General features: G+C 48.9%; 1 protein-coding gene across 3 annotated transcripts in view; it reads right to left on the bottom strand.

Moving 5' to 3' along the window:
• Nucleotides 1-25,059, bottom strand: part of LOC146785799 (ceruloplasmin-like) — a 436,448-nt gene that overhangs the window by 319,020 nt on the left and 92,369 nt on the right. For all 3 annotated transcript variants that reach the window (XM_085635075.1, XM_085635076.1, XM_085635074.1), the window contains exons 7-8: nt 21,869-22,008; nt 17,736-17,882 (exon numbers count right to left, since the gene is read on the bottom strand). In XM_085635075.1, the coding sequence (XP_085491201.1) occupies nt 17,736-17,882; nt 21,869-22,008 (287 nt within the window). The remainder of the gene's footprint in view (nt 1-17,735; nt 17,883-21,868; nt 22,009-25,059) is intronic.

Consider the following 25,059-nt stretch of genomic DNA (forward strand, 5'->3'; position numbering starts at 1 on the left):
GCAAATGGCGGACGCCTTGCATTAACACATGGGGGTGACGGCACGTTTTTGCACATGACAGCAGCTAATGAACAGCCAACACTGTGAAAGAGTGGCAGCACACACCACCACAGCAGCAGCGCAGACACACACACTACACCCAATGGGTGCCTGCTGATCAGAAACAAACTCACATCAACAAGCCAAGGGCCAGTCAAAGATCTGCAAAAAGTGTGTGCCTAGGAAGCTGGGCTGAGGTGACAGAGGGTGACACACAGAGGGAGGGAGAGGGGGAGAGAGAGGGAGAGAGACACAGGGAGACGGACAGAGGGAGGAGGCTGACACACAGAGGGAGGGAGAGTGGGACAGAGAGGGAGTGAGAAAGGGACACACAGGGAGACCAAATCAGCCGTGGGGGGTGTGGGAATGTCTGCTCGTCAGCAGGTGGACTGCGTGCATGTAGACAAGGGTGGCCAGTGCCTGAATCCTCCCTCTTCTCCATGGCAAAACACTGGGCCATGTGTCAACCTGTGCACGAGCACAACGCCAGCTACCTGCATTATCTAAGTGTGTGGAACAACTCCATGTGCCCACATACAGTGCAACACGGAAGGCGCCAATGCATGGCTCGCCACACCTGCTCATTCCACTGCTGACTGCAGTCACAATTGACGCAGCAAGTAAGACTGTGCCACACATAGGTAAAGTCGCAAAAGCTGTGGCCAAGGGACATACCCATGCACAAGTGCACTGTGAGTGGAATGCAAGACATATCCAAATTCCCAGAGGAAATGTGCCAACTTAGAAACGAATGAAACATGGATGTTGCATGGAACAAAATTAACATTGTCTCTCTCACACACAGGTCAACGTCGTGGATCACCCCCCAACACTGGGGGGGAAGACTCACAGGACCCGGCTCGGCGGGATGACGGACCCACCGGCAGCGACGACTCTCACCACTCTGTGGACGAACCCGACCCCGACCAACCTGGCCCCTCTGGTGTCCAACCACCTGCAGCACCTGCGTCAGGTACAACTGGGCCAACCACCACCCCCACTCCTGCCACATCCCAGGAGACACCCAGGATCCCTGCCCCACCACCACAATGCAGCCAGGCTGGCCAGGAGGGACACGGTGTACCGGGCACCTAGGAGGAGGCAGGCGACAACGCCAATGCCACCCCTCAGGGGTCCCGGAGACCCGATGTGCCCACAAGGGCAGGCCAGGTGCAAGTGGGCAGGGGTGGTGGGAGTGGAGGACGGCAGAGGCGCGAGCCTGACCTGTTGGCTGGGGAACCGGTATATTCCCATGTCCGAAACATCCTGGACACATACCGGCAGGACACCACGGGCATGGCCCAGGTTGTGTCCATCCTCGAGGAGATCAAGACCCAGCAGGCCCAGCAACATGCGGAGCAACATGCCTGTCTACTGCGACACCAACGGCGGATGGAGGACAGACAGGCTGAGCTCGTGACGGTGTTCACGGGAATTCACAGTACACTCCGTCGGATAGCCGACAACATGGGCAACCCTCCCTGTGCCAGCAGGCGTAGAACATCACCACCCACAGGGAGGGATGAGGAGGAGGAGGAGACATCCGACGGAGCATCCCAAACATCATCACGGCCTGCTTCTGAGGGTCCCCGCAGGAGGGCGGGTCGTCCACGGAAAAGACCGCGAGGGTCAGCGCAACAGCACCATCTCCCAGGACACCTGGCCTGGCACCTGGCCCACTGGACCAACAGCAGCACAGCAGCAAAAGACATTCTCTGCCACATGGACTTGCTGGTCACTGTCTGACCAATGTTGACAAAGACTGTGGCATGGACTCTGATGATTTCCAATGGCAAGGACACCAACTCCCCTAGTGAACTTTGGATTCCACACACCCGGAAAGCCCCTCATGTCATACCCCCCCCCACGTACCCCAACCAAAATAAAAAGTTACACCATAAAGAGAAGATGCCTACATTGCATTATTACCTACATGTGTCTTGTAAAGTCTAACCATGCCTGAGTTCTCATTTGACTTCAACCATCCACACCCTGGGGCCTGAGTCTGGCACAGGACACACATGGGTCACATTGTATTAGGCAAGACAGACATGGAGCACCATACACACCTGTGATGGGCCCAACCAGCTGAGGGGGTGGCCGCACAACCGTGCCGACAGACATTTTGAGTACAGCGACAACCATGCGCAGAGGTCAGGGATCATGTGGAGTGTCCTGTGGGGCACCCAGGTATGTGTGGACAGGTTGCAGAACCATGTCCTGCAAGCTTGAGTCAGGTGGATGCAGAGAATGGTGGCCTGGCCAACGTTGGATGCATGGGGATGGCACATGTCACAATACACACACAGTCATGGACATCATGCACAATACACAGTCTAATCCCACACAAACAGCTTGCATCTTGCTACTCTACACATAGACACATAGCCACTATCACGGAAAACCATGCCAGACATGCCGGATGCACCGTGGCAACACACCAGCATTGACTGAGAAGAGGCACCTTGGAGGCATAGGGACACCTTTATTATGCATGTATTTGGGAATGCAGAGGCAACTCGGAGTACACATGAACAGGTCATGTGGAGTAACATGTGGGTCCAACACTAGAACCCCCCTTCTGCAGCACAAATGCGTGATAGCCATGGAACTGGCACACAAGTGTCGGCTAACAGCTAAACACCCCCTGCTGCTCACGGAGAGGCTGCCATACACCATTGATCCTCTGATGTGGAAGTCCCACACCATGTCAAGCCAATGCAAACTGTATGTGTCCAAGGGCAGTGTAACACACATTGATGCCATCATCACAATCCACAATCCCATCACTGATGACTGTCAACAAGTCTGACCATCTATTCAGGTGTACCCAGCTGCATGTCATGTGTCCCATGGTGATGCGACATGTCTGCAGAGGAACCAAACATCGACAGGGGCAGTGTGCACACATCATAAACAACTGCCACACCCAATACACCCCTGATGCATCCCTTACCCTAAGGAGACTTCCAAACTTGTCCGTGCGTGTAACGCTGAGTCAGCACACGATGACGTGTCCATGAGGAATAGCAGTGCCACAACAATGCAACCAGCAGACGGCATGCGCAAGTACCTGGGGATGAGAGACACACAAGAAGTCAGCCACAAAAAGCACAGCCACTTGCATGTGCATGTACGCGACACATGTAAGGATGACAACATGCTAGGTCACAATTATGACTGTGGAAATACACTCATCACTGGCACCATCACTCGAGTGACACATCCACACACACCTCTGACTCACGTGCCATACATGCAGATGGACACACACATCGCAACACATGCCACACGGGGACCAATGCGTGCACACACAGACACTGGTACTCACCACTAAGCAAAGAAGTCGCGTATGAGCCGACTCCGGATGTCCTCTTGCGGAACCACATCCTTCACATCACTAGCCCCATTGCCAAGCCCTTCGTCCTCCACAGGTGGATGGTCCTGATCATATTGATCCAGGATGAGTGGCACAGCTTTCTCAACTGCCATGTTGTGCAGCATGCAGCAGACCATGAAGATTTTGCAGACCTTCGCCGGGGCATATGGGAGTGCGCCACCGGTCTTGTGGAGGCATCTGAATCATACATGGAAAGCACATGCACATAAGTAGGACAGGAGAAGCGGTCGTGCTGGAAGTCTATGCAAAATACAGGACAGACAGAGTGTACCCACCAACAACACATGCTCGTTCGTTGCGCAGCTGCGTCATCATCTCAGGCACCCTGCTACGCCTCATGATGTAGGCATCGTGTGCTGATCCTGGAAAACGAGCACAGACATGTGAAATCACCATGTTGGACAGACACACCACAAGGGCATTGATGGAGTGGTAGTGCTTGCGATTCCTGTACGCTACCTCCTGTGCCTGTGGTGGTACCAAAGCCACATGTGTCCCATCTATGGACCCAATGACATGGGGCATCCCTCCCAGGGCATAGAATCCACGCTTGACCCCAGTCAACATTTCAGGGGTTGGGAAATGGATGAACTCATCCAGGTAAAGCAACATGGTCTCTAAGAAATCATGCAGCACACGGCAGAACATGCTCTGGGACATGCCACCAACATGAGCTATGGTATTTTGAAAGGTCCCCGTGGCAAGAAAATGTAGGGCTGCCATTACCTTCAGCTTGGGTGTCGGTGCCGTAGGATACCTGTGCAGCGGTTGCAGGTGTGGTGCCAGCCTCGCCGTTAACTCCTCAATCAACGGTTGGGGGAAGCGGTAGCACCGGATACAGTCATTCTCCCGCATGTCAGCCAAGTCCGGAATTGCTCGGGGAAGAGGCGGCGCTCTGCAGAAATTTGGAAGTGACAAGGAAGAGTGAGTGCACTACAAAAACAATTTTTTGGTGCTGAGCACATGTTAATCTGTCAATACACATATGCGACATACGGAGTCAGGTATGTGCCACATGCCCTGGACACGTATGGCTGCCAGGTGACACTCCTACCAAGACCCAGCTACACACGGAGATTGTAAACCTCCACATGCCATGGCATGGGATTAGCTGTGTCCCAGTGTAAGTGAACAGCCAGACGCAACACAGGAGTGACATACATCAACACATCAGCAGAAGTAGGCTGTCGATTTCAGAGACTGGTAGCGGAACACTAGAGCCACAGGTCACATGACATTACACTAGGACAGCCCACACACCTTGCCAATAAGGTGTACATGTAATGACTCACCACACATTCATATAGAGGATGCAGACATGTCCTTGTGACGCTACTCCGTGTCACATGCATACATACGCACCTCACATCTGATACCACTTGTGGTCTGGTGTGCGTAACAGTGTGCCATGCCCATCTACACACAGACACATGTTGGTTGCTGCAACAGGTGATGCATTTGAGGGAGCACCAACATCAAGCTAATGGGGACACCCCACACATACATGACATAGTCACATCGTGCACCGTGGGTAGTGACATGTCTGGTGTGGTAACCCCCGTAGCGGGCATCAGGGGACACTTGCGTGTGTTGTTGACTGTGCCATGCCAGTGACGCTCATCCCAAGTGTGCAGTACGACATGCACACATGTCAAAGGAGTTAAGGGCATGCCTGGCACACATTGCACCGTCACACATAACATCTGTACACATCTCATCATACATCTGGTGCCTTCTCGACTCAGGAGTAATGTACCACATCACAGTCTTTCACACCTGTGCCCCACACATGTAGTACTGCCCAGACAATGCCTTGATGTCCATCCATGGACAAGTATGTCAGCCCTATTCCTTCCGGTGTGCTGCCTGTCACCACTGTGATGTGTGAAAGGCACTGTACATTCGCTCAGAGGGCCTGTGTACGTTCCCTATCACTATGGGAGTGCTGCCGTATGTGTACCCATAGTGATGGTGAGCGTACGCACGCGTGTACGGTCCGTATCACTATAGGTACACATGCGCGAGAACACCCATAGTGAAAGTGAGCGTACAGGCGTGTGTACGGTCCATACCACTATGAGTACACATACGCGTGAACACCCATAGTGATAGTGAGCGTACAGGCGTGTGTACGGTCCGTACCACTATGGGTACACATACGCGTGAACACCCATAGTGATAGTGAGCGTACAGGCGTGTGTACGGTCCGTACCACTATGGGTACACATACGCGTGAACACCCATAGTGATAGTGAGCGTACAGGCGTGTGTACGGTCCGTATCACTATGAGTACGCATACGCGTGAACACCCATAGTGATAGTGAGCGTACAGGCGTGTGTACGGTCCGTACCACTATGAGTACGCATACGCGAGAACACCCATAGTGAGACGGACCGTACACACGCCTGTACGCTCACTATCACTATGGGTGTTCTCGCGTATGCGTACTCATAGTGGTACGGACCGTACACACGCCTGTACGCTCACTATCACTATGGGTGTTCTCGCGTATGCGTACTCATAGTGATAGTGAGCGTACAGGCGTGTGTACGGTCCGTACCACTATGAGTACGCATACGCGAGAACACCCATAGTGAGACGGACCGTACACACGCCTGTACGCTCACTATCACTATGGGTGTTCTCGCGTATGCGTACTCATAGTGGTACGGACCGTACACACGCCTGTACGGGCCGTTGCTATGCATTTGTGGTACCCTAGGGCCCCGGTACGCACCGTACCTGTGTGTGAAACTCCAAATTACTTAGGGGACACATGAGGGACAAGTATAAAGGCCTACATGCATGCTGGTTGTCATGGAGACCAAGTTTAAAGTTTGAATTTTTTTCTGCAGGTGCACAGCAGTAGTCAGTTTGAATGAATCTACTTTGTTGCAATGTGGTTCTGGAGTTGACATCATGCTCAAGAAAAAAACACAATAAGAACCCACTGACTGTGCTAGGTTTGAAGGGATTGGAGGAAACATAGGATGCAAATGTGAGTGACCAATCACTCTGTACTCCTGTGCATGAAACAGGCCAGCAAGGCAGATATAAGGCAGCCAGGTCCCATGAGGGAGCACTTGCCTGCACATCTTTGTATTCGACGACCCAGCTGCTGCTACTGATTCCCTGGAACCATGTCAAGGTCTGTGGAGAGGTCACAGCCTTTCACCCTGGAGGAGAACCTGGCTTTGCTGGATGTGATCCTCCCACAGTACCCCCTGCTGTATGGCCGACCAGGGTATCAGGTGAGTGCAGAGTCTACTAGCACAGACTGTGTCCCTTGTTTGTGACTGTGACTTCTGGCATTGTGTCCAGGTATGGCACACATGCTATGTACTGTAGGGGGGGTCCCGGGGGGGGAATGCCTGATGTCTCCCAGCAAGTGCATGCTGTGGTGCATGTCTGCCGTCCTCACTTGCATTGTGTTTACTGTGACAATCACTGCATGGTGCATGCCACATTCTGCCTGTCTTGTCCTCCTGGGAATGTAGCCTCTACAGTCCTCATTTTATTATGTGGTCAGCCCAGTGTGACAGGTGACTGTACCCACAGATGTGTGTTAGTTCTGTGTACCTGTGCTGAGAGTGTCCACATGATGTGTTTGTACCCTGGACATCGGTGTGTGTGTAAGTCCCCTGTCATGTGGGTGGGTGCATATGTGGAGTGTGGCACCCGGGCTGCATGAGGGATGGATATACCCTGCCCATGTGATGTGAGCAGGGAGCAGTGCTGTGTGTCTGATGTGCAGGGCCAGCCCCACACCTGTGAGCCCCCCCCGTCTAGTGGCACATGTGCAGAGTGAGGTTTGTCGCTGCATTTGGCAATGGCAGGTGAATGTCCTGTGCCTGTGTGTGTCTGTGTACTCTGCTGCGGTAGAGTCAGTGGCCTGTGGCATGTGACTGCTTAGAGGTGATGCACATTATCCTGGTGTAGCTTGTGATGCACAGTGTGAGCCTGGATCATTGATTGTGTCGTTGCCCTCATTCCACCTGTGTACTTTCAATGGCACGTACTGCTTTTGCCCTTCCCCAGAGGATCATGTCCCTATGACAAAGGTGCAATGCGTTGGATGCATACTATGCCTTGTTGTAAACAGCAAATTTGTTCTAATATGTCTCTCTGTGACATGTGCCTGGTGTATTGATGTAGTGTCACTTGTTCATCCTCACAGGTAGGCGCCTCTGCCAAGAAGCAGATATGGATGACCGCCGTCAGTGCCGTGAGGAGTGCAGATGGTCGCAAGCGGCGCCTGGCCCAGGTGAGGAAACGCTGGCAGGATATCCGGTGCTGGACGCGGAGGATCGCACGGGTCCTGCTGGGGGACTCACCTGAGACCCATAAGAACCGCGGGCGCCGCCGTCTGACCCACATCCACAAGCGTGTGCTGGCGGTGGTATTTCCAGACTTGGACCGGCGCTTACAGGAGAAGCAGCAGCAGGAAGGGGGTAGGTACATGTGTGTTTGTTGTGTGTCACCAGCATTTGTAAGTGCACAGTTGCATGGATACACTGCCAGGGTTTAAAGGTGCTGTGCAGATCCAGTTACCCACAGTATAGCGGTGCTCTCCTGTCTCCCTTCCCCTCCTTGCAATGTGTTTCCTGGTCTGTGTGTAGTCACTCCTTCACAAGGTAATGTAGGCTGGCGCTTTCTCCACGTGAACTATGCCTGTAGCATCATGTGTGGGGGTGGTGTGTAACAGGTTTTGGGACCTTGCCTGTGCCCTGTCCAGTTCAGTACATGTGGGTTCCATGTCAGTTGGCACTGATGTTGAGTCCAGACATAGGAGTTAGTCTCTTAAGTGTCATGCCTTACAGCACGCATGTCCTATGTTGTGGCCTGTGACATGATGTGCATGAGTGTGCGATACGCATAGTGCAGGGATGGTGGCGTGTGTTGCAGTCATTCCCATTCAGGACCATGGAGTTGTGTGGCCACTACTGTCCCCTGGGGCATATTTTCATAGGTGTCATGTGTGTCATCACAAAACGTGGACACTCTCAGTGTCTATAGCATAGGTTGTGCTCTGTGCCATTGTCCCCTGGCACCATGTATATTGACGTAAAATGTAGTACAAGTGTCCACTGTACAGCCTGACCTGATTTTCCTTGTTCATACTCACGGTGGCCAGTGCCTGTGTGTCTTGTTACAATCATCTGATGATGGTCATTTGTACATGATTATTTGGACAGGCGCACCTTGGGTATTTGGCGTCCAATCTTGCATTTATGCAGCCCCTGTGTATTTCACCCAGACTAAGAGATGTAAGTGCCACCTGTGTCTCAACAAATTGTCTCATGTAGGGGGTGGTTGGTGCGGGCAAAGCCTACATGTCAAAACCAGAATTCTCCTTTCTAGGTCTGGCCAGTGTGTGATGTTTGTCTGGACATACACTCAAGGTGCAGTGAGCCAGTCATGGTGGGCACGTTTTCAGTATTACCTATGCAGCATGGGCCTCAAGTTCATGGATATGGTCCCTGCTCATACCTATTTTCAGGAACGCTGTGTGGTGCAGATGCAGTGCTGGATTGTCCCCAGGGCCTGGCTCCTATGTCAATCTCCATTTCATGTCATTTGCTATTGTGTCATGCTCTCCATGGATTTTCAGTGGCATGGTGGGTCAACCAACTGTGTGTTGCATGCCCTACATCTGTACCTTGTTTTGTAGATGTTACTGATCTTTCTTTTCAGGCTATGCACTGTAACCTATGTAGATTGGACTCATGTGACATATGTATACAGGTGTGTGATTAATTGCTGTCTCTTCACCTTGCCCACAGCATCGTCGGGGGACACGGAGGGAGACATGAGCACAGACGGAGCGGAGGGACCGAGCACCAGTGCCAGCGTTGACATCGTGGCTGGCACATTGAGTGGAACTGAGGCGGAGGAGAGTGAGGCCGTGGACCTGTCCACTGGCACGACAGAATATGAAGCTGACGGGTCCGAGGATAATCTCTCAGAGTGGGCGGAGGCTGCACCACGCCACTGGAGTCAAGCTATCCTGGCTGATGACGGCTGATAGCCAGAAACCGGTCCTAGGATGCTTGATTCCGGTCCAGGGAAGACATGGCTTGGCAGTTCGGGCTGGACTGTTCCCATGAGGCACAGGGTCGAGACTGATTTGCATATGGCCATGTCTAAACTGGGGTGGTGTAGTGGGCAAAAGAACGATGGATTTAACCCAGATCTCTTGACTGGGGGAGAATGTCTGCATTGTCAGCATTCCGTCCATCATTTGTTTGTTGTAACGCTTTTCGCCCTAAGTGGGATGGGTATTCCCAGACGTGGGACCCGTGCTCACTACGCCACTGGAGTCAAGCTATCCTGGCTGATGACGGCTGATAGCCAGAAACCGGTCCTAGGATGCTTGATTCCGGTCCAGGGAAGACATGGCTTGGCAGTTCGGGCTGGACTGTTCCCATGAGGCACAGGGTCGAGACTGATTTGCATATGGCCATGTCTAAACTGGGGTGGTTTAGTGGGCAAAAGAACGATGGATTTAACCCAGATCTCTTGACTGGGGGAGCATGTCTGCATTGTCAGCATTCCGTCCATCATTTGTTTGTTGTAACGCTTTTCGCCCTAAGTGGGATGGGTATTCCCAGATGTGGGACCCGTGCTCACTACGCCACTGGAGTCAAGCTATCCTGGCTGATGACGGCTGATAGCCAGAAACCGGTCCTAGGATGCCTGATTCCGGTCCAGGGAAGACATGGCTTGGCAGTTCGGGCTGGACTGTTCCCATGAGGCACAGGGTCGAGACTGATTTGCATATGGCCATGTCTAAACTGGGGTGGTGCAGTGGGCAAAAGAACGATGGATTTAACCCAGATCTCTTGACTGGGGGAGAATGTCTGCATTGTCAGCATTCCGTCCATCATTTGTTTGTTGTAACGCTTTTCGCCCTAAGTGGGATGGGTATTCCCAGACGTGGGACCCGTGCTCACTACGCCACTGGAGTCAAGCTATCCTGGCTGATGACGGCTGATAGCCAGAAACCGGTCCTAGGATGCTTGATTCCGGTCCAGGGAAGACATGGCTTGGCAGTTCGGGCTGGACTGTTCCCATGAGGCACAGGGTCGAGACTGATTTGCATATGGCCATGTCTAAACTGGGGTGGTGTAGTGGGCAAAAGAACGATGGATTTAACCCAGATCTCTTGACTGGGGGAGAATGTCTGCATTGTCAGCATTCCGTCCATCATTTGTTTGTTGTAACGCTTTTCGCCCTAAGTGGGATGGGTATTCCCAGACGTGGAACCCGTGCTCACTACGCCACTGGAGTCAAGCTATCCTGGCTGATGATGGCTGATAGCCAGAAACCGGTCCTAGGATGCTTGATTCCGGTCCAGGGAAGACATGGCTTGGCAGTTCGGGCTGGACTGTTCCCATGAGGCACAGGGTCGAGACTGATTTGCATATGCCCATGTCTAAACTGGGGTGGTGTAGTGGGCAAAAGAACGATGGATTTAACCCAGATCTCTTGACTGGGGGATATTGTCTGCATTGTCAGCATTCCGTCCATCATTTGTTTGTTGTAACGCTTTTCGCCCTAAGTGGGATGGGTATTCCCAGACGTGGGACCCGTGCTCACTACGCCACTGGAGTCAAGCTATCCTGGCTGATGACGGCTGATAGCCAGAAACCGGTCCTAGGATGCTTGATTCCGGTCCAGGGAAGACATGGCTTGGCAGTTCGGGCTGGACTGTTCCCATGAGGCACAGGGTCGAGACTGATTTGCATATGCCCATGTCTAAACTGGGGTGGTGTAGTGGGCAAAAGAACGATGGATTTAACCCAGATCTCTTGACTGGGGGAGAATGTCTGCATTGTCAGCATTCCGTCCATCATTTGTTTGTTGTAACGCTTTTCGCCCTAAGTGGGATGGGTATTCCCAGACGTGGGACCCGTGTTCACTACGCCACTGGAGTCAAGCTATCCTGGCTGATGACGGCTGATAGCCAGAAACCGGTCCTAGGATGCTTGATTCCGGTCCAGGGAAGACATGGCTTGGCAGTTCGGGCTGGACTGTTCCCATGAGGCACAGGGTCGAGACTGATTTGCATATGGCCATGTCTAAACTGGGGTGGTGTAGTGGGCAAAAGAACGATGGATTTAACCCAGATCTCTTGACTGGGGGAGAATGTCTGCATTGTCAGCATTCCGTCCATCATTTGTTTGTTGTAACGCTTTTCGCCCTAAGTGGGATGGGTATTCCCAGACGTGGGACCCGTGCTCACTACGCCACTGGAGTCAAGCTATCCTGGCTGATGACGGCTGATAGCCAGAAACCGGTCCTAGGATGCTTGATTCCGGTCCAGGGAAGACATGGCTTGGCAGTTCGGGCTGGACTGTTCCCATGAGGCACAGGGTCGAGACTGATTTGCATATGCCCATGTCTAAACTGGGGTGGTGTAGTGGGCAAAAGAACGATGGATTTAACCCAGATCTCTTGAATGGGGGAGAATGTCTGCATTGTCAGCATTCCGTCCATCATTTGTTTGTTGTAACGCTTTTCGCCCTAAGTGGGATGGGTATTCCCAGACGTGGGACCCGTGCTCACTACGCCACTAGAGTCAAGCTATCCTGGCTGATGACAGCTGATAGCCAGAAACCGGTCCTAGGATGCTTGATTCCGGTCCAGGGAAGACATGGCTTGGCAGTTCGGGCTGGACTGTTCCCATGAGGCACAGGGTCGAGACTGATTTGCATATGGCCATGTCTAAACTGGGGTGGTGTAGTGGGCAAAAGAACGATGGATTTAACCCAGATCTTTTGACTGGGGGAGAATGTCTGCATTGTCAGCATTCCGTCCATCATTTGTTTGTTGTAACGCCAGCAGCTGACAGCGGCACAACATCTCACCCCGCCCCCTCCATTGCCACCAGCCGCCTCCCAGTTGCTCGTGTCCCTTCCCAGCGTGCCCGGTCACCACATGTCTCCTTCCTGCCAGGCACCGCACCCCCTGCCCCTGTCTCCACTGCTGCCGCCAATGCCGAGTCTGTGGACATCCAGCGGCAGTTGCAGGTTGGTCAGGCTGCGATGCTTAATGTCCTCCATGGCCACAGCCAAGTGCTGAACAACATGGAGGCATACTTGGAGGGCATTTTTTCATCGCAGGCTGACCAACGCAACTTGCTGAGGTCCATTGACTCGACACTGACTGCAGCGATGGGTCTCCTGCAGCGCTACGTCCAACCCCCTACCCCTGACCCATCCACACTTCCCACTCCCATGCCTGTCCCACGTACACCCAGACGTCAGCATGCACCCACCACAACAGACACAGGCACCACACCAGCAGGGAAGGTCATACGCACACCTCCTGGCACACACACACAGGGTGAAGTAGGCACACCCACTGGGTCGGGGGGCAAACGTAAGTCACGCAGCCAGAGTGGGAGTCCGCATTCCACCAAATCCACTCCCTCCAAATCCCCTCCCCTCAGCTCTCCTGGCCACATATCCGGCAAGGACTCCTTCATGGCCGCTCTGTCCCTGAGCCCCACTGTGACACCACCCCGCAAGCGGTCAAGGGAGTCCCCGGTCAGGGTGGTTGAGTCCCCCCCCTGTCCACACCCTCCCCCAGTGGCGCTGCGACCCATCCCTCTGACCCCCCCCTCCTTGGGGCCTGTGGTTCCTTCGGGTGCAGGGGAGACGCTGGAGGACCTTGCTAAGGTGTGCAGCGACATCCTGGCCTCCGCCTTTGGCCCTGCCCCACCCCCTGTGGTGGAGTCCTCCATCCCTGCACCCACGACGCCTACCCTTCGCCCTCATGTCCCTGCGGTGCCTGGTCCTTCCCCCCCACATGATGCCCTCCCCGCTGTGGAAGACGAAGGGGTCTGACTGTGCAGGCAAGCTAGGGGACACGCGTCCCACTGTGTCCCCCATCCAGCTGTGACTCATGGACTGCCCTATGGGCTTTGTAAATATTGAACTTTATCCACACACACTTTATTTGGAAATGCTGAATAAAGCCTTTTTTTTCCTTAGAACACTACTGCTTTTGTGGTATTGCTGTTGGTGGGGCTGCTACATGATTTTGGGTGGTGATCATGTGTTGGGTGTGTGGGAAATGTAGTAGTGTGCTGGTCATAGGGGGTACCCTGGTATCTGTGTGCCATCACAAGGTGTTAGCTAGGTTTCTCTGTTCATGTAAGCAGTTCCTGCATGGTGAAATTGCCCCAAGGTGTGTTCCTTCCTCTGTGTACCTTGACATCTTCCCTGCAGCGTGTTCCCAATATTTAGCGCTGAGCTGTGTCTACATTAGCTGGGTGTGTGACGGACCCCTTCAACTTTGGCCATGCATGCAGAGCGATGTCTCCACCTGCATCATTCGTGGCATCCTTGGTGATCACTGTACTTGTGTATGTAGTCTGTTGACATGACTTCATGTGGACATGTTCCCTTTTAGGCTGTATGCATGTGTGTACTCCCAGCCTCGCACACATGTGTTACATGTACTGCAGGGTCTTTGTGCACATGACTGACAATTGTGGCAATTGGATCTGTGGGTACTCCACCCTTATTTTTTCCATGGGCACTGCTGGGGGCCTCTGCACCCACCCCTCCTGTGTCTGGGCACTGCTGGGAGAACTCTGCACCCACCCCTCCTGTCTCTGGGCACTGCTGGGAGGACTCTGCACACACCCCTCCTGTGTCTGGGCACTGCTGGGAGGACTCTGCACCCACCTGCCCTGTCTCTGGGCACTGCTGGGAGTGATGGGCACCCACCCCTCCTGTGTCTGGGCACTGCTGGGAGGACTCTGCACCCACCCCTCCTGTCTCTGGGCACTGCTGGGAGGACTCTGCACACACCCCTCCTGTGTCTGGGCACTGCTGGGAGGACTCTGCACCCACCCCTCCTGTCTCTGGGCACTGCTGGGAGGACTCTGCACACACCCCTCCTGTGTCTGGGCACTGCTGGGAGGACTCTGCACCCACCCCTCCTGTCTCTGGGCACTGCTGGGAGGGATAGGCACACACCCCTCCTGTGTCTGGGCACTGCTGGGAGGACTCTGCACCCACCCCTCCTGTCTCTGGGCACTGCTGGGAGGACTCTGCACACACCCCTACTGTCTCTGGGCACTGCTGGGAGGACTCTGCACCCACCCCTCCTGTCTCTGGGCACTGCTGGGAGTGATAGACACACACCCCTCCTGTGTCTGGGCACTGCTGGGAGGACTCTGCACCCACCCCTCCTGTCTCTGGGCACTGCTAGGAGGACTCTGCACACACCCCTCCTGTGTCTGGGCACTGCTGGGAGGACTCTGCACCCACCCCTCCTGTCTCTGGGCACTGCTGGGAGGACTCTGCACCCACCCCTCCTGTCTCTGGGCACTGCTGGGAGTGATAGGCACACACCCCTCCTGTGTCTGGGCACTGCTGGGAGGACTCTGCACCCACCCCTCCTGTCTCTGGGCACTGCTGGGAGGACTCTGCACACACCCCTCCTGTGTCTGGGCACTGCTGGGAGGACTCTGCACCCACCCCTCCTGTCTCTGGGCACTGCTGGGAGGACTCTGCACCCACCCCTCCTGTCTCTGGGCACTGCTAGGAGCACTCTGCACACACCCCTCCTGTGTCTGGGCACTGCTGGGAGGACTCTGCACCCACCCCTCCTGTCTCTGGGCACTGCTGGGAGGACTCTGCACCCACCCCTCCTATTTCAGGATATGTACGCTTAGAACATACACGGGTGTGGGTTCGCTCCATGCATATGAGGTGGGGGTAGGGTCCGTGCATACACTGTTGGGGTGGGGGTACGCTCCATACGTCCACGGGTGAGGGTACGGGTCGTACTTACACTGTTGGGGTGGGGGTACGCTCCATACGTCCGCGGGTGAGGGTACGGGTCGTACTTACACTGTTAGGGTGGGGGTACGCTCCATACGTACGTGGGTGAGGGTACGGGTCGTACTTACACTGTTGGGGTGGGGGTACGCTCCATACGTACGCGGGTGAGGGTACGGGTCGTACTTACACTGTTGGGGTGGGGGTACGCTCCATACATACGCGGGTGTGGGTACGGGCCGTACATACACGGTTGGGGTGGGGGTACGGGCCGTACATACACTGTTGGGGTGGGGGTACGCTCCATACATCTGCGGGTGAGGGTACGGGTCGTACTTACACTGTTGGGGTGGGGGTACGCTCCATAAGTCCGCGGGTGAGGGTACGGGTCGTACATACACTGTTGGGGTGGGGGTACGCTCCATGCATACGCGGGTGGGGGTACGTGTCGTACTTACACTGTTGGGGTGGAGGTACGCTCCATACGTCCGCGGGTGAGGGTACGTGTCGTACTTACACTGTTGGGGTGGGGGTACGCTCCATACGTACGCGGGTGAGGGTACGGGTCGTACATACACTGTTGGGGTGGGGGTACGCTCCATACGTACGCGGGTGAGGGTACGGGTCGTACATACACTGTTGGGGTGGGGGTACGGGTCGTACTTACACTGTTGCGGTTGGGGGTACGCTCCATGCATACGGGTGTGGGGGCACGGTCCGTACATATGCGTCCCCACGCTATGTGATGCTTGTGCGGGCCGTACCCAGGCCTTTGCCACGTGGGTACAGCCGTCCAGCCATTGTTGGGATGACATAGGTGTGGGCGTGGTAAGACTCGTACCCACGCTCTTAAGGCGTGGGTACGGGACGTACCTGTATTGTTGTGTTGCCGGGTCGCGTCGTCAAGCACTTCCATTGTGGCGGACGCTGGCTTTGCTGGACACGCCCCCACCCCCTCGTAGTGACCAGGGCCTGGGGGTCAGGTATGTCCAGGGCATGTGTGCTGTGTGACTTTGGTGGGGGTTTTGTGGCCTGCCCCTGGTCCTGCCCCCCCCACCCCCTTTCCCCCCCTCCCTTTGTTGTTCTGACCTTCTGCGGCATCTGCATCGTAACCTGTGGAGGAGGTCGACTGCTATGAGGGCCGGGATGACACGTAGGTTCGGGTCCATGTCTGTCCGTCGCGTACAGGTACTCCTTGTTCGCGTCGTCCTGATTTCCCGGCAGTTTTTGGCTGCCGGAAAATATTGACCGTGCGGGATGACGTCGGTGCGAATCGTGATTCCTGGTTCGTGAATGGCAGGCTGCGTGCGTCCCGACGTCACATTGGCGCTTTCCCGGATCACATTTGTATGTTTATTTTCGTCGGTCGGGGTTTTGTACGATTCGTACGGAAATGGTGTTTCCGTGCGAATCGTAATTCCATGTTTGTATATTTTTAAGACCGGGTACGCGTCGGACGGAGAATATGCTCCGTCCGACGGTTCGTACCCGGTTTTTACCGGATCGTGATCGGCACCTTAGTATTTGGATTCTTCTATGAGTGAATCTCACTAATCAAGTCTCACTCACAGTAAGCTTCCCTTAAATCTTTGCTGAGTGATACCCACCAGTGCTCAACTTTTAAAATACGTCCATCTGTGGCGCAACTGGGGGAAAGAGGGTCTGTGCCAGTTAATCTGAACTTTATCCTAATTGATGTCTTATGATGTGTCTCAATATTTGGTTGTGAATCACTTTTATCTAATAGATATCATCAGTTTGCATCTTACCTGTTAGCCCAGAGAGCAGGTTATTTGTCTATTCCTTCATCTCTGTGGAGGATCAATTCCACTTACATCAGAAATCAGTCCTCTACTTGAGAATGTTCAATGTGCTACACAGGTTTGTTTTTATTGATTGGAAAAAAGCCTGAAATAGTCTATAGGTGGACCCTGAGAAAGGACCCATTTGTCTGCCTACTTGGTGATACTACCTAACCGGTAAATATCTTAAACAGAGCAGAAGCCTAGAGGTTTCACCTCTGAGTATTCGTATTCAATAAGTTCATTTTTCATCATTTTCATTCTAATGCTCATTTTTACTTTTATTTCTTTAAGGCCATATGTGCACCATTTGTTTTTCTGTTTATTTGCTGTTTATTTCATGAAACTCAGGTTAGCTTGACATGTCCTATCTAGAACTTTTAGAATATTATAATCAATGTTTTTGCAAATGTAGTTGAGTTAATGAGTTCTAATCCTTATAAATTGTTTTACAATTATTAATCCATTAATTCAGTCGACATTGTATATGCAAATAATGTATTTTAAATCATTTCATAGATACACATGTGTGTTGTTATTCTTCAATTGAGCCAACACAAGGTTTTTAATGACCAATTCTCAGGAGAATGAATAATTGCAAATGTTCACCAAGAGTGTTCACTTCAGTAATGGTGTAGCATTATCAAGTACATAATTGCCACTTACCAATTAAAAAGCCTACAAATGTACTCACCTTGAGGGTTCATATTAGTGTTGTAGAGAGCACCTTCATTGTTCTTGTTGTAGCTTACACCATGAGCGTGGATACTGAATGGATACTCAGCCTTATTCATGAAAGTCACAATGAGGACATCTCCCACCTCTCCTCGGATCACTGGACCTAGTAAGTATGAAACAGAAAATTTGCTGTATTCATTAATGCAAGAACTTTGTAGAAAACCACTCCATGCAATCCATGCATTGCGGCTACACACACAAACACACTCTTACACGCCAATACATTGTATAAGCAGGCACAACACCTCAAATTGGTGTTAAAAGATAGTGTATCTTGAGTGCTATAATCCACTTGTTTTCTTACTTCACAATTAGATATTTTGTGCACTCTGCAAAGTAGATTAAATTGTCTTTGGGGACGGACAGAAGAGCCATCGTGAAAGCCTCTAATATGGGCAAAATAACTCGGTCAACACAAGGACTGCACTAAAAAGTGACAAATTAAAATTTGAGTTGATGACTGTTTTTACATTTTTAAATGATGTTTCTTAATCACTTTGTCCTGTACTCTAATAAGTAGGTAAATTGGATGAGGCGGTGTTTCTTATACCACAAGTCCCGTTATCATTTTTTCAGAAAGAAGAGTCACCCGCTTACAATAAAGAGCTGGTTATATACGAGAAATTAAATATGCCTATAAGTGGAAAGTGGTATATTGTTGTATGCTTTCTGTTTCTGAATTCACCTCAGGATGTATGTTTCCTCGCTAAACCAAAATCATTCCCATACGTTACATTTCCTTACTTCTTCTATTGATGTCATGGTGATACTTAAAGCTTAATGGAGACACTGAAACAATACTTTTGATTTTTGCTTCCACCAATCTGATAACTGATTCTACCAATGCAATTGATTCTGATACTTCTCAATGCATTAGTTCTCAATATAGCGTGATTTTTAGACCTGCATCCTGTAACTCTGAAATAATGCCTCTGAAGATAATTAGGAGATGCTTGGAGCATATGCTCACTAGTCCCCCATTAAACCTTTGTTCCTTCATTGTTCCCATTTTTTAATTGGAACCTTTGGGACCTAGATCCAGTCTCAAAGTAAGTGCAGTTCTGTATCACTCTTGGTATAACATTGTTCTCCTTTTACTCTGAAATTCACTGGTAGCTTGTTTCTTTACAGTTGTCTTTCAGGCTCTATTATTTATTTGTTCTGATAATGGCACTTATATCTACACAAGTTGAAACGCTGTCATCATTTTCTCATATATACCATAAATGACTTATTCTTGATCTGTTTGTAACTAGAAATCAAGGGCCAGATGTACAACCTATTTTAGCAGTAACAAACAGAAAATCGGGCCGTTTGCCACCACTAAAAAGGGTTGTAGTATGTATAAAACCTATCTTGTGAGTCTGTCTCCTATCACCGACTGGCAATATAGGGTTTGCGAGTCACTATTAGGAACTGGCGTGCCAAGGTAGTCCCTTCCTAATAGCGAGTCACACTGGTATGTACGATTGTTTTGCAACTGCAAATGGGGTAGCAAAACAATCGCAGTTACCACCTAGTTCAAGTAGGTGTTAAGTTAGTCGCAAATGGGAAAGGATCCCTCTGGGGACCCCTTCCCCTTTGTGAATGCATCAATTTTTTAAGAGCTTGGGACCACTGCCTACTCTTAAAAATGTCAAGAGACATTTTCATTTTTTCTTTTAAATGTATCCCTTTTACTTTAAGGAATGCAGGCTGCATTTGAAAAAAAAGTTGCTTTATTTAAAAAGCAAACACAGACATAGTGGTCTGCTGACCCCAGCAGGCCACCATCCCTGTGTTCTTGTCCATTACCAATGGGTCCCAAATGGTGACATGCCTCGTGAATATTGATGAGGTAGGTAATTTGGGACCCCATTGGGAATCATTAAATGTGTCAAAGACACATTAGTACATTCCGTTTTGCGAGTTGCAAAAAATCGCAATTTGCTACCTGTAAAATGTAATGGTCGTACATCTGGCCCCAAACTTCTCTCTGCACAACAATACAGATATTGAGGGTCATCTGTGTCTTTTACATTTGTTGACCCACCACCACCTTATGTGGAACACTTTGAACGCTACTCGCACCCTTGAAAACTCACCATTTTATGATTGCTGTAATATTTTGAATAAATGTATTTACAAGTAAAACATATTATCAGCCCAGTATTTACTTCCACAAAATGAGCTTTTGCTTTTCTTGTTTAATTTTTATTTTCCTCTTTCATGGTATTTGTCAGCAGATGTTTCATTAATTGCATACATGATTAATTATCTATAGAATAGCATCATAATTGTGTAATATGAATCACTGTTTCCTATTAGTTTACTGCCCAAAGTTCCTCTATAATTTCCCTGGGCGTACCCCTGTGTTTTTTAACAAGCTCATATATTTTAAGATAGGCACAGCAGGCTCTTGTCTCAAGATCTTCTTTTTGATTTTAATTTTCCTAGAGTCAAACTCAAATTGCTGCCATGGGTAATAATTTAATTAACTCTTAGTGTATTCTACTGCTCGTTGTTGGCAATTGTACTGTAGTAGCACTGAGAAAAGATATTTTTTCCCCATTTTGAGGGTTAGAACTCGAATTCAGGGAATGGGTCAGGCTTACTGAGTTTTCCTCACCATTCACAGCTAAATTTGAGTTGTCTTGTTATGCTTCTTTCATCCTCTCATTTAGATTACCCAGGCCCAGATGTTCTATGTTCCTTCTTTGATTTAGTTACTAGTAGAATATCATAGATGATTGATGAGATCAAGCCACCCGGACAAGGTAGTAATTGATACATGCTGCTTTTTCTAAAAAAACTATCGGAACTGAATGAGACTATAGTGCCATTAGTACATTTGAGGTGCAAAAGGTCCTGGAGCCAATATTCTCAAAGATTTTCCTGTGAGCTCTCCAGCGGCCTCAAGTTTAGCTATTACAATCAGTTTAACTGGTAAAATACGGTATCCTAGGAGACTGTTCAGGAGCATGTATGTGAGACAATGCTATTGAAAAGAAAGCTTGAAGAATGTTAAGGATCCTCATTAGATCACTGCATTGACACTTTTCTTTGCCCCTCATTTGCTTCTAATAAGAAATTGTGGGCCAGTGGGAGAATGAGCAGTCAAGGATCCAGATGCACTTTTGCCCTAGTCCTCATAAGGAGAAAGTATTGATTTAGAGAAGGACAGACAGGCCAACATCATTTACAGCCTACTGTCTGCCCCTATAAGTTTGTATATCACCAGAACAATACGGGTAGGCGAGAGAAGGAATTCAAGAACTAGCTAGACTCATAGTAGCCGTCAGGGAACATTCTGCTTCACTGTCAATTGATCCAAACTTGCAAGGCTGGTTATAAAATGAGCTAGACTTTTTACTATTTTAGGGCTGTGGAATTATATGTCTGAAGGAAATGTACTTAACTGAACACTCGGTCTGTGAGGGAGTAGGCCACAAGTCACTAATTTGTACTCTGATGGGAACTGCAGTTGAAGACAGACACCTAAGATGTTCTTATTAATGGCCTGTGTGGGTTACTATCTTAACCCTGACATGAATGGTTAACTTTGTATGCCTTCCACCAAAGGACCTGGGGATTCTCCACCTACCAATGTCTCAGGACAGCTAGAATCACTGATGGGTGTTTAGCTTGATCATAAACTGGTCATAACTGGTCATTTCAATGCTTGAGCCAGCATTGGTGTTAGCCTACAAGCTTGTACCAGCTTTATCTATGGACAGATTTGACAATTTTATATTGTAAGCAATAGTGGGAGCACACACCAGCTTCAAGTATATAAATTTCACTCCAAGCTGACTCGGTCCTTTGGAAAAAGACATACAGGATTTTATGGAGGAATATAGAGGTCTCCTAGATGGTCAGGGGACATTGATGTACCATCAAAAGGGTTTTGCAGGGTTATCCTCCCACATCCATTTTTTTGCTCCTTAATTGGGCTGCACCATTTGAGAAATAGCATGCCATTTGTTCGCTTTTTGTAGAACACCTAATTCTCAAGGAAATACAAGGACTTACTTTATATATTCAAATGGATTTTATAACACATTTTGCATATTCATCCTTAAAATGATACATTATATTCAACAATATTACCTGCACTCCCAAGGTGCTCTTCTTTAGGGCTTTTTGCTTTGCGTTTTGTGAAAGTACCATCGGTGTACTCAACGTAAAGAGCCTTTTTATAAGAACCACCAATTCTGTTTTCATCTCTTTCAAAATATTTTGCTGAATCACTGTAAACAGCAATTTATAATAAGTTAATATCATTAAAGAACAACACAAAATGGAAACAAATAACATACATAAAAATGAATCCAGAGGAGGCTTGTAAGTTGGGGTAATAGAGCAATAGCATTGACATGAACCTGCTTCAGTGGACCTGTTTAGATGAATATTGATTTGTGGCATTTCTTGTTACTTGTTTTGGGCATTTTAAATGTCAATATGGTAAAAAAGGTACAACTTCATAAAATAATCATTAATGTATAATGTAATATGCTCTTCAGTGCTAATCACAAGATAGAACATGAGAGCAAAGTGATGGCTAGGTATATTAATGGCAGAAACATGCTGCATGTGTACAAGTGTAGGTGCAGAAATTAATTTTTGCATAGGCACACGTTGCTCATGTTACGGCCTCTGTTATGTACAGTAAATACTTCTATTGGCAGCATTTGTTGCAGAGGTGCTTTCAGAATCAAATACGACATTTAGAAGAGGCATTCAAAATGAAACTCACATGAAAGCCTCTTGGGTTTGCACTACCCTTGAACTAGGGCTAAGAAACAACAGTTACTAAAATTAAAATGGATTATATTTCTTTAGAAAAATGTGCCAATTTATTTTCAGCAGTGTGTCAGAGAAGTCTGCAAAAAAACTTGTTTTATGGGAAACTTTATGCATAGATCTTTTATAGCTGAATATTTAACTAACACCTAGCAAACATTTTCCCACCCTTCCCAACCACACATTTACCTTTTGCAGAAACATTTTTTGTCCTGAAATGTCGTGACAGGCATAATTTAACTATATAAAGGCATAACTTAACAATCTATCAAATTCTCGATTCTCATTTGCATAACAACTGCAAGGGTAATGATAGACTTAAAAATGATGGTGGGGTGAAAATGTAAAGACCTTCTATGCACCAAAATGTATTAGAGGAGGAAAAAGCCCTTTCTCTGCCATGGTCCAGTTAGTCCAATCATCTTCTTATACCGAGCAAGAAGCAATCCATAGGTGGATGTGTCACTGAACTGGGAAACTACGCCAAGCGATGGAGCTGAGAATATTTTTATCTGAAATAAATTAGGTGGTACCAATTGTTTTGCAACTATCACTCAAGGCCTTATATAGTCATTCTAGAGGAGGCGAAGGTGTAGATCATAGCCTATAGATAATAGCCTCAATCCAGGATAATTGTATGTTTTTATAGACATCTCTGACTTCCTGTGCAGTTGACTCAAACAGCTTATCACAGTTGTTAGGAACTGTGTTTCTTCTGAAAGAGTAGTCAACTCTGACTGACCTAAGAATGGCAGCAAAGATGAAGGCAATTGAAAAGGTTGAGGGCATCTTTGAAAAGAGCTTGGTTCCATATGACATACTCTTAATGTAGAAAGATTCAAATTGACACCTCGTATGGTAGCTCAGGTGGATCTTTAACATAATATGCCTACAAGGCACGTGAGATTCAGCTATTAGCATGAAAAAAGAAAGCCTGGTTCTAATCAAGCTTCAACGTATAAAAGGTTGAAATTGAACACAATTACTAAAAATCTAAAGACTTGCTTGTTCATAGCCAATTTAAGATTAATTAAAAATCGTCTAGGTGAGCCAGGAACAAAGCAGGAGAAAATATGCTCAGTTTAAAGAATTTTTAGGCCTAGTGTTGGTGCAATAAAATTCACGTTCCTCTAGATTTGAGGGGCTTTCTATTTGTGGTTTATCTCTTTATGGTAAAACTCTAGTTAAATGATAATGAATTAAATTAAAGATAAATTCTACAAAACAATAGGGCAGTTACTGTGTCAGGGGGTCTATGTTGGCGTCCTTTTTATAGAAGAACTATGTCATTTTACACTGTAAGAGGCTATAAAATACTTAACTATATTTTGCTTAGCTGGCAGATGTGCAGAATATACCTAAGGATGATCATGATCATGATTGTACCCCGAGACTCCTGTCTCAAAAGACATCTCATCACTTTATGTCATTCAAACTGCATGTCCTATTTCAAAGACATTTGTTCTGCAGATAGCTTGTCCTTACCTTCTTGGTGCCGTGCGGCACCCAGCAACAGTTGCCTTGAGAACTGATATTCTTTTGAAGTAACAGTGTTCTTTGATCCCTACTGACAATATGGAGTGCTAGAGATTCTCAAAGGCAAGACACTAATGACCTCATGGATCTTATGACTTTAAACACCATCACACCCTCAATGGCACTCATGACCTCAAAGACCCTCATTACATTAAGGGCCCTTCAAATATCATGTGGTTCTGTGTCTTCCTGAACTGTGTCAACAGGTGACATAAACCACTAATGTCATAAATTTCTGGTGTCATATTTTTTTAACCCTGAATGGACCAAGCCGCGGATGACATGGCTATCTGGTGGTAGTTTCTCACATTAGATTATGGGCTGTTGTTGTTAGGTCCCTTACACGCCCTCTGGTATCATAACGCATCATTGTGCTGGTTGTTCACAGTTCTGTCCTTGGAGCGTTTGGACGTCATGTCCTTTGATATAATGTCCTTTTGTATTGTCAACATTAAAGATCCTTTCGAAGTCCTAGTTCTCTAATATTAAAGACTCTCTCAACAACAAGAACACTAATGGTGCTGAGGACTCTATCAAGATAAGGACCTTCTTGATGTCTAAGACCCACTTGACGTTTGGTCCTCTAGACCTCATGGCTCTTTCAATGTTGCAGCCTTGTCTCGATGATAAGGACTCATCTCAATATTGAAAAAAGGGGTGGGAAGGCATCTAAGTGACTTCTGAAGGTGTCAGAGGCAGCGCCAGAAAGACTGAATGTTTGGGCAAAGCCACTCCATGGCCTCTTTAAAATACTGACCCATTCCAGACAGAGGAAGCCAACCTGTAGTCCTTGAAGGAAAGTAGTACATAGGAAGCCTAGCTATAGCTGTCCATCCATCTTTACTTCATTAGACCCATCCCCACAGAGATGTAGACACTTTCAAACAGACTATGTAGCAAAAGTCAGGAAAAATATGCTCTTTTGACAATGAAAATGAAGGAAGAGCAGATTTAATTTATCA

The sequence above is a fragment of the Triturus cristatus genome, chromosome 11 (assembly GCF_964204655.1).
Source record: "Triturus cristatus chromosome 11, aTriCri1.1, whole genome shotgun sequence".
In the NCBI taxonomy this organism is placed as follows: domain Eukaryota; kingdom Metazoa; phylum Chordata; class Amphibia; order Caudata; family Salamandridae; genus Triturus; species Triturus cristatus.